At 34.4% G+C, this 16,277-nt stretch overlaps 1 protein-coding gene and 1 pseudogene across 1 annotated transcript in view; one reads left to right on the top strand and one right to left on the bottom strand.

Annotated features, from left to right (window-relative positions):
• Nucleotides 1-16,277, bottom strand: part of MALRD1 (MAM and LDL receptor class A domain containing 1) — a 541,690-nt gene that overhangs the window by 379,835 nt on the left and 145,578 nt on the right. Inside the window, exons 20-21 of the mRNA XM_074324842.1 lie at nucleotides 12,477-12,653; nucleotides 7,667-7,829 (exon numbers count right to left, since the gene is read on the bottom strand). Of these exons, the coding sequence (XP_074180943.1) occupies nucleotides 7,667-7,829; nucleotides 12,477-12,653 (340 nt within the window). The remainder of the gene's footprint in view (nucleotides 1-7,666; nucleotides 7,830-12,476; nucleotides 12,654-16,277) is intronic.
• On the top strand, nucleotides 8,619-10,620 carry LOC141568532 (heterogeneous nuclear ribonucleoprotein A1-like; annotated as a pseudogene).

Raw genomic sequence — 16,277 nt, 5'->3', positions numbered from 1 at the left:
CACTGCAGCATTATTCACAATAGCCAAGACATGTAAGAACCTATATCTCCACAGATAAATAAATGGACAAAGAAAATGTGATCACATTATATATGTATTATCACATATATATGAATATAATTCAGCCACAAGAAAGAAACCTCTGCCATTTGCAACAATGTAGAGGGCATTATTCTAAGTGAAATAAGTCAGACAGAGAATGACAAGTACTGTATGCTCTCATTTACAAGTACATGTGGAATCTATAAAAGCTGAACTCATAGAGACAGATAGCAGAATGGTGGTTGGCAGGGGCTGGGGGTGGGGGAATGAAGGAAATGGTTGTAAGATGAGTAATTTCTGAGGATATGATATACAGCCTGGTGACTATAGGTAACAATAATGTATACTTGAAAGTTGCTAATAGAGTGGATCTTAAATGTTCTCACCACACACACACACACACGAGGTAACTGTGTGAGGTGATGGATGTGTTAATTAGCTTATTGTAGTAATCATTTTACAATAGATGCATATACCAAATCATCAGGTTGCACACCTTAAACTTATACAATGTTCTATGTCATTTGTATCTCAATTAACATGGGGAAAAATATCATTTAGAGAAAAAAAATAATAACACAAAACTATAAAGGATATAGTTGGCAGACATATCTATGTACAACCTAAGAATTCTGAGATGTGAAAATATGATAAACAATAACAAAAGTCTAATAAAAACAGGAAAAATCTTTGCAACATTCAAAACAGATTAAAAAAATTCCCTCAATGCTTTAAAAGATTTTATAGATCAATAAGAAAAAAAAAATACTACAAACTAAAGACCAAGCAAAGAGCACAAATAGGAACCACCCCCACACACACAGACACACACACACACAGAAATACACTTGGACAAGGCACAAAGAAAAAAACAAGTAACCCTCCTTAGTATTAAAAAAAAATGAAAAATATAAAATTACCTGATACCTAGTCAAATTAGAAAATATGAAAAAGTAATTAAATAGTGTTTGGCAAGCATATAAAAACTAGACAGTGTCATGTACTGCTTGCAAAATGGTATATTTTTGGAGAGTAACTTAAAATTATAAATCAAATATTTGAAAGTATGAATAATATAAAAATTCTACTGTGTATTTTTTTAACTCTCAGGATATAATCTGTAATGTGTACAAAGTTGTATATTGTTCAGTAAAGACGGATTAAACTTGTGTATAGTCAAAAGCAACTTATAAATCAGTCAGGAATTAAAGAATTATGGTGCATCCATTTAATGGAATACTACTGGCCCATTAAAAAGTATTGGTAACTAGTTGCTTACAGATCGCATATAAAATTAAAAGTGGATTAGAATACAACATGTTTGATATGAACCTATTTTTATTAAATATATCTATTAATGCACAATGCTTTAATCATGGTGGTAGGATTATGGTTGATATTGTTTATCTTTCTTATCTATATTTAAATCTTTTTCTACAATAAAAATTAATGTCTTCTTCTGTGATAAAACAAAAGGATTCTTGTAGAAGTAAGAAAGAAATTCTTAAGGAATCGGTATACGGTTATTACCCACAGTATTATTTTAGCTCATTTGTATTATCCAAAAAAATCCAAAGACAGAATCCCTTCAGGTATTATTAAAGACAGATAGACAACTAAGATCGACCTGTACACTTGATAAATTTTTATCTGACCTCCACAGTGGACCTTTCACCAAGTAACACTTATTACTGAGCAGTACATATCTATTCATGTATATGCTGGTTCCATGTCTGATTAAACTTTCTATTCTTGGGGCGGACGGTTGGCTCAGTTGGTTAGAGCGTGATGCTCCTAACACCAGGGTTGCGGGGTCAATCCCCACATGGGCCAGTGTGAGCTGTGCCCTCTACAACTAGATTGAAACAACTACTTGACTTGGAGCTGATGGGTCCTGGAAAACCACACTTAAAATAAATAAAAAAGTTTAAAAAAAGACCTTTCTATTCTCAAAAGTAGGTGCTCAAGAAATACACCCTTATCAAACAAATCGTGTGCCTAGCCAAGTTGACCACTTCATCTTCCAGGCCAGAAATATCTTTGATTTGCATAATTGATGTATCTGCATAAATCACTATGTCAGAAGATCATACTGATGGTGTAAAAATGATTCATTTGTGATATAGTATGTTCATATTTTGAAGTCCTTGTCTTAATATAAGAATTAAATATAGTTTATATTTGCTAGTTAAAGAAATATATTTCCTCACCCAGATTTTATATGATAATTCTGTACAGGAGTTGGGATACAAATATATTTATTTCATTTTAATGTGGTTATAGGGAAAGCATATTTAAAATTTATATAATGAAAATACTTTTTTTAATACAATTTTAACCATGATATAAAAGTTATTATTTTAAAATCATACACCATGTTATGAATATATTTTTAAAACTTTATCCTGTATAGCAAATATACTACCTAAGTAATATGCATGGATTTCTCTTAAATTCCATGATTTCAAGCCACTGTAGTTAATTTTTAAAATTATTTATCAAGCAAAAAGTCACTGGACTAAGATGAAAATTAAAATGATTTAATTAAGTAAAATAAATTATTGATACATATGAAAATATAAAGAATGCTTAACTCAAGATCAATCTGAAATAAAAGCAATTTTTCTTGTGTTTTCAAAGTAAAATTATGCTTTATATCCAGTTCTGTGGCAACTCTGCCAGAAATGCCACTTCCCAAAGGTACTAAAACAGTTAAGAGAAAATTACTACATTTAATCTAGATTTTGACTGTTTGTACTTTTATTTTTATTTCAGCAAAATTGTTTCTAAGAGCTGGTATTTAACCATTATTAAAGATTTATTAAACTTGATCTTTTAGAAATTATGTTGGGGTAGTGATAAGGCATCTAAATTAGCCTATAAAATTTTAACTTATCTTCTTACCAGAGAAGGCTCTCAGAAAGCAATAATTTTGGTATTTAATGTCTAACAGGCTAAAGCTTTGAAAATTATTATAGTTGCAGAGCAGAAAACATTAAAATATTTTCAGTTTTACTGAAGCTTTCATCAACACTTATATCCAGCACTTAGATACATTATGGTATGCACAGATATGTCACAGGGAAAATTTGCATTATTTATGTGGCTTTTAGTTTATGATGTCAAGCTTGTACAAATGCATAATATAGACGGGAACGTAGTGCATTTGCAACAGTGGGGACTACAACTCATTTCCAACTGAAAGACAATGGTTAGTGTTATTTATAAAAAGAAAAATTTAAGAAAAAGTAGTTCCATTTAACAAATAAGCAAAATATTTAAGAAATTATGTTCCATCTAATCAGCATTTTGAATGAGATGTTCATACGCAACTAGTTTTTCAACAGTCTGTAATCAAACCCTAAATTCTACAATATTTTAATATCTGTCTTTTCCAGATAATCATGAGATTGGTACATTTTGTTTTGTTCCAACAGGAAGACAAGGGTCATTTTGATTAGAATCAGAGAAAAGAACACATAGGCAAAAAGGTTTGAGAAAAGATATTGGGTATTGTACAATGAATGAGGCAATGTAGAGGGTGCCTTGAAATTATACGTTTTAGATTGACTCAGGGTAGAATTTTCTCCCAAATTATTTCTCAATTATAATAGTTACTTTACAACATACAGATTTTATTTTAATGTAAAATGCAATTACCTTAAAACAATTTTTTGTTTGTCCTGAAATATGTTGTACTAATTTTTTTTTTAATCAGTCACTAGATTTTGAGAAAAATTAGTCTACTCTCATCAAAATTGGAATTAGGTGGTAAGAAGCCATGCTCTGCCTTTAATTATATCTTCCTCACTTTCTGCCGTGAAGAACCCCAAATGAGGTTCTAGTACCATCCAGAAATTATACTAAAAATACAGATTCCTAGTTCTATTCCATGAGGTTCTGATCCAAGTGTTTCAGAATGTGCATTTAAATCTATAGTGTATATATATGTTTTCAATGGCCCTCGAGCTACATCTTGAGGAAAACCTAAAGATTCTATGCACATGATTATAATCCATGAACCTAACATAAGCACACATATTCCACTATCCCATCATTTAATAAAATGTGGAGAATGTTCTAGACTGCTATCTGTCTAGATATACCAAAATTAACTCAAAATGGATCAAAGACCTAAATATAAGACCTGAAACAATAAATTGTATAGAAGAAAACATAGGTACTAAACTTATGGATCTTGGTCTTAGAATGGATTTTATGAATTTGATCTCAAAGGCAAGGGAAGTAAAAGCAAAAATAAATGAATGGGACAATAACAAAATAAAGAGCTTCTGCATAGCAAAAGAAACCCTCAACAAAACAAAGAGGCAACCAATCAAATAAAAGAAGATATTTGTAAACAACACCTCTAATAAGGGGCTAATATCCATAACATATAAAGAATTCATACAACTCAACAACAGAAAAACAAAAAATCCAATTAAAAAATGGACAGAGGACCTGAACAGACACTTCTTCCAAGAAGACATACAAACTGCCAATAAAAAAAAAAAAGCTCAACTTCACTAGCTATTAAGAAATGCAAATCAAAACTACAATGAAATACCACCTCACACCTGCTAGAATGGCTACTATAAACATGACAAGTAATAACAAGTGTTGGAGAGGCTGTGGAGAAAAAGGAACCCTTGTATACTGCTGGTGGGAATGTAAATTGGTACAGCCACTATGGAAAACAGTATGGAATTTCCTCAAAAAAATTAAGAATAGAATTACCACATAATCCAACAATCGCTCTTCTGAGTATGTACCCCAAAAATATGAAAACATTTATCCGTAATGACATATGTACTCCTATATTCACTGCAGCATTGTTCACTGTGTCCAAGACATGGAAACAACCAAAGTGTCCTTTGATAGATGATTAGGTAAAGAAGATGTGGTACTTATATAAATAAAATATAACTCGGCCAGCACAAATGATGAAATACTGCCATTTGCAACAACATGAATAGATCATGAGATTATCGTTCTATACAAAATAAGCCAGACAGAAAAAGTCAGAACCATATGATTTCACTCATATGTCAGATACAAAAACTGAAAGCAACAAACGAATAGGACAAACAAACAAAAACTCATAGACACTAACAACAGTTTAGTGGTTACCAGAGGGTAAGGGAAGAGGAGGGTGATAGAAGAGGGTCAATGGGATCAAATATATGGTGATTGAAGGGGAACTGACTCTGGGTGGTGAGCACACAATTTGATATACAGATGATGTATAACAGAAAGGTACTCCTGAAACCTATGTAATTTTGTTAAAGGAGAACTGGAATCATGGTATGTGGTGAGAAAGAAAGAATTGGCACAGAGCGTTTTGATTTTCAAAACTGGTCTTGAAAACTGTCCAGGTACAATGGTCTTAAAAACCTGGCTTTAAATTTCTAGAGCCAGACAGCTGAGAGAGAAGAGCATTTTCAAAATTAGACAAGTTCCCATTTAAATATAAAAATAAAAAATTGGAAAACTGAACTTGGTTTTACTATAAGCCATAAAGTAAGGGATATGATACATAAGAAGTATCTCTTAGCACAAAGTAAAAAATGTCAAACCTGCCTTGGCTGAAGAAGAAGCCGAGAGAGAAGGGGGGAAAGGAAGGCTAGAGATGTGAGCTGAGGGACTGCTCCCTTCTCAGTGATCCGTTGTCATACAGAGCCCATCTGTTAATCATTTTCTGACTATTAAGTATGCCTATTAAAATATATTTAATTATGTGCTTGGGAGCCTATCATTATAAAGCAAAAATATATAGATCCTAATCAACTAATTCATTCACTAAATAATTATGGAGACCTATTAATACCAGTCACTTAGAAATAAAGCAAATACAGTGAGAAGTCACAGTTCCTGTGATTACTCTGGGAATCGGCACTGTGTTGGAGGTAGGCTGGGGGGAGAGAGACAAACATGAAAAGCCAATGATATTATTGTGCTTATAAGAAGTAACCATGTACCTTTACCTATTAGAAGTGAGATTCTAGTCTGCCTTTTGATTTATGGAAATACAGATTATTATTGAAGGGTGATTTATTTGCATGAGCCAGAGAAACTTGCTGAAATCACCCTTTGTTTTTTGGGAGTCAGAAGCAGCTCAAGGAAATTTTGTATAAGAAAATTTCAAAAATTACTAGCCAACTACTAGGTTATCAAAATATTAATATATGCTATTCTATATACTTTGGGTAACTGGGATGCTAATGTTGAAAACAAATGATGGTAAAACTGGAACCATTTTAATAGAACAAAAGGGAGCTCAGAAAACCAAGGTGAAAAAGTCAGCCCAGGAAAAGAAAACCACTGTATACTGAGGGTATTACAGCTGGCTCTCCTTGAGTACAAGGCAGTCATTTACTGAGCAGTAGATATACCACTGGTTTTCTTTGAAGTAGTGGCCATAGAAGCTGGGGGTCCTGAAGCTTTAACAGTGGAGAAGTATGAAAGCATCAAGGTTTTGAATAGATTCTGTGTAATATAAATGGGGATTCCTTTGTCATCTTCAGTAGCATTTCCTTGAAATCTTTAAAGGAAAGAACGAAGGCTGGGATCTTGTAGAACAGTGATAACTCACTATACTGGGGGTGCCAAAAAATGCATACACATTTTAAAAGATGTTAAGACTTTGGTCAACGTTGCTCAAGCAGCCGTTTGCCATAATCAGAATTGTCTGGACACTAATGGTAACCACTTTGAGCACCTCTTGTAATTGCAGAAGTCAAACGTGACTTCTATTCATCTTTTGCTATTGGTATATATTGACTATTACAATTTTAACATAGTTTTTTTTTTTTTCCTTTGTTAAAATGCATATATATTTTTTGGCACCCTCTGTATTTGTGGACTACAAAACAGGGGAAAGGTATGACCTTAAAAGAAAAGACCCATTGTAATATATTATATAAGAATTAAGGTATTTGAAAAAGGAGGAAAAGGTGAAGAGGAATAAGGGATCCAAATATCTAGGTATAAAACACAGCAGTCATGGAGATGTAATGTACAGTATAGGAAATATAGTCAATAATATTGTGGTAGCGTGACACAGTGTCAGATGGTTGCGGGACTTATTATCATGGTGATGAGTTCTTCAGGTATATAAATGTTGAATAACTATAGTGTATACCTGAAACTAATATAATATTGCATGTTAGCTATATTTTAATAAATATATTTTAAAATAAGACAGAAAAGACCCAAATAAATGATAATGAAGAGCAAAGATTAGAAGAACAGAGAAAGTGGCAAGGGTACGAAGGAGGAGCTGGAAAAGAAGGAGAAGGAGAGAAGGGATTTGGTAGGGAGGAATGAATAGATCATTTTAAATATATTAACAGTGCTTCCAATGAGTAGTGATATTATAAATTATTTTCCTTTACTTACTCAGGCTTTTCTCTAGTTTCTAAGACTTTCACAAGAGCATTCACTCTTTTTCTGGTTATTTTTTTTTTTTTCAAATTTATATGAAAAAATGCACTCAGCCCTCACATTCTGTGAGTGAAATTTTCATCTTTACAATAGCGCTGGCCTAAGGTAAGGTGATGGGGCATAAATTTGGGAACTGCTTAATAGTTCCAAAGAGACACGTTCAAAATACGTGGTCACTTACTTTGTATGATCCACCGATGGCCTGTGGTTTTCTTCACCATGGTGAATACTGGTTCCATTACCGAGACCCCACCTGAATGTGTTTGAATCTTGAATTAAAGTTTCTGGGATTGGCTGGTACCATTCACACAGATTTCCTTTTTCAAAGCTGCAAACTTCCATAGCTGGATTAGGATGGAATAAAGATCAGCTAATCAAAACAAACATGTCAATAAATGGTGATTTCTACTTGCATCAGTACTTTCTTACTCTTGAGTTTTCTTTTGTTATAATCTAATTTTTAAGCATAATTTTCAAAATTAGGCAATGCTTTGTGTAATTAGTAGAAGAGTTTTAAAGAAATCTAAGAGTAATATATTCAAATACCTATGGTATCTGAAATATGGGGATAAAGAATCTGCTTTCATAAGAAGGTGAGATTTTAATTAGCTCCTAAAGCTGCCACTTAAGTGTTGCCAGTCTTCTCTGACATAACCTTTACATTGCTTGCATGACCTCCAAATTCGGATAAGTCTATTCTTTCTCAACAATAATTTCACAAAGCTAAACTTTAGCTCAGATTCTGAAAGGATTATTCCAAATTCCAAACTACTTAAGTGCAAAACAGTAAAATTTACAATAACTTTTATACTGGATCTCTCTCCTTGAAAATTTTCAATATTCTTATAATGACTATATTCTAATAGCACACAAATTACAAGTATTTTTTAAATACATAGGTTGTATGTGAAAATGTTTATCTATCTTTCTATCTTTCTGTCTCTGAATGTGTCCATGTGCCTGTCTGTCTTAAATCATCCACTAATTGAATTAAAGATTAAATTCAATGAGTTCTTATGTATACCATAAACAGCCTGGTGTGCACTCCAGCTTTTAAATGACATCATAAATAGTGACAGCATACTGCTACACCACTTAGAAACTTGGGCTCGATACTTAATGTAAATCTTCAGATGGAAACATTCCATGAAAAAAAGGTGATGTTTAATCATAATATTCAGGTGTATTACTTAATCCCTGACATTCATATTGACCATATAATTATATTTATCTTGTTCAGAGATTTAGGATTCAATAAAATCCTGTTCTTCACATCATTAAAAAAGATATGAATTGTAGATTTTTCAAAAGCAATTAGGGGGCATAAAGTTTAGGTCAAGCAAGAGGAATAAGCGCCAGGTAACTGATATGCAATATTGCTATACAACAAGATCACATTGCACACTTAAAAAAGTGTGAAGAGAGTAGATTCCATTATATTCCTACCCCCAATTTGAAAAATAGAAAATGTAAGACTGTAGGTGACAAACTTTATCATAATATTTCATCTTACAAAGTGGACAGATCACACAATTTGCAGAAATAAAATGGTAATAATTCAATTCATGTTTATTCAAAATAAATAAATAGCCCTGTGATTTAAAAATAACTTATTACTGTGTTTCCCCAAAAATAAGATCAGGTCTTAAATTAATTTTTGCTCCAAAAGACATATTAGGGCTTATGTTCAGGGCATGTCATCCTGAAAAATCATGCTGGGGCTTATTTTCCGGTTAGGTCTTATTTTCGGAAAAACACGGTAGTAGACATTCATTCAGGACATTTAAAGAACTTATCAAAACTTCCCATCCAATCATAAAAGACATTACTAAAACAGCAAAGTTAATCTAAGAAGAAAGTCAGTGTTCACTAAAGACTCATTAGGTGTAATTAATGAGACATTGTATAAATTTTACAAACACCACAACTTGGGTCTGATCATAAGAGAATTTTAGTGTATTCCCATGAGAAAATCTGAATACCATAACGTCTTCCATCATTTATCTTCCATCTGTGATGCATAGAATACTATATCCCTAGCCACTTCAGTTAATTACTGTCCCATCTCACTCGCAGAGTGAGTCATCTTTGACTTTATCAGTTTTTAGTTTAGATTATCTAGTTAATTTATTTATTTTTCATTAAGAAGCATTTCTTTCTGGGTTAAAAGAATAAATACAAGCTTTTCTGTGGGTGGAAATCGCCGAGTAAACATTGTTAAAGTCTCTCCTACCGCGGTCGTCACATCTCAGAGTCTCCCTGAGAGTCTGAACAGCTGCGGAAGCTCTTCATTGGAGGTTTGAGCTTTGAAATGACCAATGAGAGTCTGAGGAGCTATTTTGAGCAATGGGGGACGCTCACAGACTGTGTAGTGATGAGACCCCAAACACCAAGTGCTCCAGAGGCTCTGAGTTTGTCACCTACGCCACTGTGCAGGAGGTGGATGCAGCCATGAAAGCAAGGCCACACAAGGCGGAGAAAAGAGCTGTGGAACCAAAGAGGGCTGTCTCAGGAGAAGATCCTCAAAGACCTGGTGCCCGCTTCACTGTGAAAAAGATTTTTGCTGGTGGCATTAAAGAAGACACTGAAGAACATCACCTAACAGATTATTTTGAACAGTGTGGGAAAACTGAAGTGATTGAAATCATGACTGACCCCTCGGTGGTGAGAAGAGAGGCTTTGCTTTTGTCACCTTTGATGACCATGACTCTGTAGACAAGATTGTCTACAGAGACATACCATACTGTGAATGGCCACAAGTGTGACATAAGGAAAGCCCTGTCTAAGCAAGAGATAGGTAGTGCTTCATCCAGTCAAAGAGATCAAAGTGGTTCTGGAAACTTCGGTGGTGGTCAAGGAGGTGGTTTTGGTAGGAATGACAACTTTGGTCGTGGAAGAAATGCCCATGGTGGAAGTGGCTTTGGTGTCAGTCGTGGTGGTGAGGACATGGTGACATTAGGGTGGCTATATGGGTTTGGTAATGATGAAAGCCATTTTGGAGGTGGCAGAAGCTACAATAATTTTGGCAATTACAACAATCAATCTTCAATTTTTGGACCCATGAAAGGAGGAAACATTGGAGGCAGAATCTCTGGCCATTGCGGTGGTGGAGGCCCATACTTTGCCAAACCATGAAACCAAGGTGGTGATGGCAGATCCAGCAGCAGCAGTAGCTATGGCAGTGGCAGAAGTTTTTAATTACCGACAGGAAACAAAGCTTAGCAGGAGAGGAGAGCCAGAGAAATGACAGAGAAGCTATAGGTTACCGCAGATTTGTGAATAGCCAAGCACAGAGGTGGCAGGACCTAGCTGCTAGAAAGAAGACATGTTTTAGACAATACACCTGTGTATGGGCAACAAACTCGAGGACTGTATTTGTGACCAGTTGTATAACATGTTATTTTAGTTTCTGTTCTGTGGAAAGTGCAAAGCATTCCACAAAGGGTTTTAATGTAGAATTTTTTCGTTTTTGCACCCATGCTGTTGATTGCTAATTGTAATAGTCTCATCATGATGCTGAATGAATGTGTCTTTTTATTTATTTATTTATTTATTTATTTATTTATTTATTTATTTATTTATTTATGTATGTGCTGTGTAAACTTAGTCTACTGTGAAGCCATTTTGGTAAATTACCCCAAGTGTGTTACGTTACATTTCCTTCAGGGTGATGCCAGTTTCTATTTGAAATTTATTTACAATCTGGGTACAGAAGCCATTTTTTTTTTTTTTCCCAGAAACCTTGGTGAAGTTAAGTTGACAGTTACTGTGTTGTGACCTGGAGATCACCATTAAAAGTGTCAAGCAGAGTCATATGAACCAAGCAGAGTCATAGAGTTTATTTGGTTATTAGTGATTGCTGGCACATCCTAGGCAATATATCTAAATTGAATTATGTACAAGATAAAGTTGAACATGCAGATGAAGCTTCTGTATCATCCATTATCATGTGTAATAAATAAACAATTGAATAGCCTCTTGAAAAAAAAGAATAAATATGAACCTTTTTTTATTTTAAAGGTTTAGAATTTCTTGACAAAGCTGACATAAGACAAATTAGAGTTTCACTGGACTCTGTTATCTGTATGTTCTGAACCTGTAATATTATCAGAACCCTGGACAAATATGATAGTACAGTGAATACACACACTACTCAATAAAGAGCTGGGGAAGAAAAATATCACAAAGTGTTCACTCCTTCTGATTTTATGCTTTGCTCATTCAGACATAGATTAACTTTTCTCTTCTTAGACTGTATCTTTGGCTGGGAAGTTTACTTTTAAATTAAATAATTTGCCTTTGATCCATTCTGGAAAAGCTGTGGATTGACAGATGTCAATAAATGAAAATCATCTTTCAATAGGATGCAGGTGTTGGAGGGCCAATCTGTATTAGAATCAGTTTCTTATGAATGATGCACATTTGACATAGCAGTCATTTTTTTGTTTTGTTTTTTGCTTTTTAAGGAGGGCGCAGCTCACAGTGGCCCATGTGGGGATCAAACCTGCAACTTTGGTTTTATTAGTATCACACTCTAACCAAATGAGCTAACCAGCCACCCCTAGCAGTCATTTTATATGTGCATTTTGGCAATGACAAAATTTGAGGAACTTCATCACATGAGGGTATTATCATGTATCCTCCGGAAATACTCTTATTTCATGAGTGTGAATAGAATAGAGTCAAACAGGGGGATGGATAAAAAAGAGCTAGTAAGTGATAGTGCTGGAGTCAAGTAGAATCTATGAAAACAAGTGTTTTGAATCCAAAACATTAATTTAAAGAAACTTACCTCTTGTTGGGCACGATAGAAGAAGGCATGCTGATTCTTCTATTATAATTTTCTATACAAATAGTTTTTACATTAAGAAATTGTTCTGAGCCAGGTTGAAAATTTCTAACTAGGACATTAGGCCATGCTAATTAGAGATTATGCAAGCATTTTCTGATCTGTTTTACGGTTATATTTAATAAATAATTTAGTAACTCACCACAGGATGATTCATCTGACTTATCAGGGCAGTCATATCTAAAATCACATTTCTGGGTGTTTTCAACACAACGACCGTTGGACCTGCAGACAAATTCATTGTCTGTACAGTTGTGTGGAGGTAATGTTACTGGAACTGAAGTTTCTGGTGGAGTTGGAAGGTCCACTGGCAAATTACCTTGACAAGAAATAATATACAGGTACAATTTAGCAGATTTTCAATTTCTTTAAATATTTTACACAAAAAGCTTTTCTCAGTATGCTTCATGTTCAACATAATAAAGAATATTTGATAGTAATTGCTAATCTGCTGAACTTTCTCATGCAAACATCTAAGTCGGTGTTCTTGGTCTTAGGAATGGCCAATAACTGTGGATATCTTTGGTTATACAAAGATGTAAAGGTGCAGATGGAAATTATTGAAAAACTATTCGGAGCTCACTGAATAAATAAGAGGTCTCCTGACAGGCCTTGGAAGATCAGCCAAAACCAAGCGAGTTCAGGACGCTGACATAAGGAACCAGAGTCAAGGTCTGATTAATCCTTCCAGTCTACCAGGTACTAAAAAATTTTGTTCTTCCATTGCTATCAGGAATCTAACGTCTCCTCATCTTTGTTTCACATACCTGCACATATTCAAGATTCAAGGTTGCAAGGGAGACCCAAACAAGAAGTATTCACCTAGAAGTTTTTAAACTCTTAAAGTAATAATTTCTGAAGTTATAGAATTCAGAAGAAACTTATAGAAACTAATTAATTTATACAGTAAATTATTTAATAAACATTTCTTAACAGCATCCCTATGTCATGCACACAGTAGGTTCAATGGATTCAAAGCCAAGTATGCCATCACTGCAATAAAATAGCTTATAGGCAGTCAAAGAAATCTTTCATTTCAATTCCATAGCATAAGTTTATGACAGAGATTGTCACTCATTTTGCTCATTTGTATATATACTAAACAATCTTTTAGAATACCTATTTGTTAGGTCATTATGTGATTAATTGTGTAACACTGTGAAAATACATAGAATAGTGACTATGTATAGTGAGCACCATGTAGGTCCTTTTTAAATAAATAAACTTGTTTAGATTTGAACTTTAAACGAATGGACTCATTCTGTACAAAATCTTCAGAAACCTGGTCTTTTCCTCACGTTGTGCATAAATCCATCCACGGTCCTCTGCGTTCTTGTGGGTCAGTTATTCGGACTGTTGTATTATGTTTCACTACATGATTTATAGCCATTCTACCATGAATGGTTTTTGAGTCGATTCCATTTGAGGTTTTATTTGTATCGTACATTTCTCCTGTTGTATCTAGGAGTGGAACTGCTTGGTCACAGAGCATGAGCAACTTCTTTATGGGATAATGCCAACCTGTTTTCCAAAGCAATTGCATAAATTTCTGTATTTCTCAGCAGGGTATAAAGATTCTGTTGTGAGCGTACTCATCACCCATTGGTATTGCTAGATTACCTATTTGTCATTTTCTTTGCTGTCTATTTTCTTTTGCATCACAGTCCTTTCTGATTTCACTGGTCTCTTTCTGATGTCCACATTTATACAGTTCATTTGGTAAGAGTCTAGTGCAGTGAAATCATTTTTTGTTTGATTTTGGATGTTATGCTCTGAAAGCCTTTTTTTTTCACTCTCATTCCTGAGTTCTGTTTTGCTCTACATTAACAGTTAAAATCTCTCAGAACTTTGAATATAATATTCAACTGTCTTCTAATTTCCATTCTTGCTGTTGTGAAGTCAGCTATCAGTCTAATTGTAGTTCTTTTGTAATTGTGTTTTAATCTCTGGCTGTTTTTAACATAATCTTCTCCTTTCTTTGTTGTTTTTCTAGTTCATTTCCATGAGTCTAGACCTAGATTTACTCTTACAATATTTAACATGAGGTTCACTAGGCTTCTTAAATCCATGTGTTACTTTAATTCTTTGCCATTATATCTTTGAAAATTGCTTTTCCTCAATTTTCTTTTTCTCTCTCTGGAACTCCATTAGCTTTTATGATCTATCCTTCAAATAAATCTACCTTTCCCATTTTCCTTCTCTATATTTATATGCTATACCTTAAAACTTCCTCATAGCTATTTGCCAGTTGAGTAATTATAACATTAATGTTCTCTTTCAGCAATTTAATTCATCCACCGTGATTATTTATATCATTAATTTTATTTCTCAAATCAAGAAGGCCAATTTGATTTTCTTTTCAAAATTTTCTGTTATTTTTGTTGTTGTTGTTGTTTTTTGTTTTTTTTTAACAATGTCATGGCATTTTCTTAGGGTTTGGAATCCTTTAAAATTTTAATTATTGGTTTATTCATTTTCTATTTCTGAATAACAAATTTTCACAAACCTTATAATTTTAAACTACTAAACACTTATTATCCCACACAATTTCTATGAGTCTGAAATGCAGAAGAGGTGTGGCTGGGTGGGTCTGCCTGAGCATCTTACAAGGTTGTTGTAAAGATGTGAGCCAAGGCTGCAGTCTTCTGCAAGCTTTACGGTACTGCAGGATCTGTTTCCAAGGGGCCCGGCTCACATGTCTAGGAAGCTAGTGTTGCTGTTAGAAGAGGTCTCAGTGCCAGGACTTTCTCCACAGGGCTTCTTGTGTCTCCTTTTGACTTGGTGTCTGCTTTCCCTCAGAGTAAATGATCTAAGAGAAGACAGTAGAAGCCTAGCTTTGGAAACCACACACAGTCATTGCCACATGGCTCTTTGGTTGCACAGGTCAGTCCTACCCAGTGAGAGAGGGGACTGGTACACAGGGCATAAACACCAAGAATAGGGATATCGGGGACTAAATGTTTTGGAGGCTGGCTACCATAATTTACTGTGCTTGATTTTTCTGTGAGAATCCTTTATCACTACTTTGTAAGGAGTTCTTTTAGATAAACTTTGAGTTGTTTCTTTTGGAACCCCATGGATACCCCCAGCCCAGGGATGTTATATAGCCCTCTGGCCATGCTTTCCCTTTTCCTCTCATCCATCCCATATTCTGTTACCTCCTAACTCTGGCAGTCACATAACGCTTCCTGTTCTGTTTTTTAATACTCTCTTTGCTTCTCTCACCTGGGGATTTCTCTTTTTTAAGCTCAGCTTAACATTTAAATAAATGCATGTTACACAAGGTCTGAAAATTGAATTAGCGAACTCATCCTAAAAAAAAGTGCTACATTCCTCATTGCTGAATATCACTACCGTCACCTTCAAAGTACTCCCCCTTGGAAAGCTATGCACCAAGGCCAGTGCCTAGTCCACGCTTCAAAGCAATTTTGGAACTCTTTTTCTGGAAAGGCCATCAGAGCTGTCATTGTATTACTGTTGATGTCCTGAATGTCATCAAAATATCTTCCTTTTAGTATTTCCTTTATCTTCAGGTAAACAAAGAAGTCACTGGGGGCCAGATCAGGTGAGTGGGGAGGGCGTTCCAATACAGTTATTTGTTTACTGGCTAAAAACTCCTTCACAGTGTCATATAAGCTGGTGCATTGCCGTGAATTGTTGGTGAAAAGTTCAGGTCATCTAACTTTTTCACGCAGCCTTTTCAGCTCTTCCAAATAGTAAGCTTAGTTAACTGTTTGTCCAGTTGGTAAAAATTCATAATGAATAATTCCTCTGATATCAATAAAGTTTAGCAACATTGTTGCAACAAATCACAAACTTAATTGTCAGACCTTGTATTATATTTCACATCTCTAGATATAAGTAGTACTATAGTTTTTAGATCATCTGGTCTCGCATCTTATTAAAATCAGTAGTCTTAACTGCATCTTGAGGCTTCATTTCA

This window comes from Rhinolophus sinicus, linkage group LG02, assembly GCF_036562045.2.
Source record: "Rhinolophus sinicus isolate RSC01 linkage group LG02, ASM3656204v1, whole genome shotgun sequence".
NCBI lineage: Eukaryota > Metazoa > Chordata > Mammalia > Chiroptera > Rhinolophidae > Rhinolophus > Rhinolophus sinicus.
This window is presented reverse-complemented; position numbering and strand designations above follow the sequence as displayed.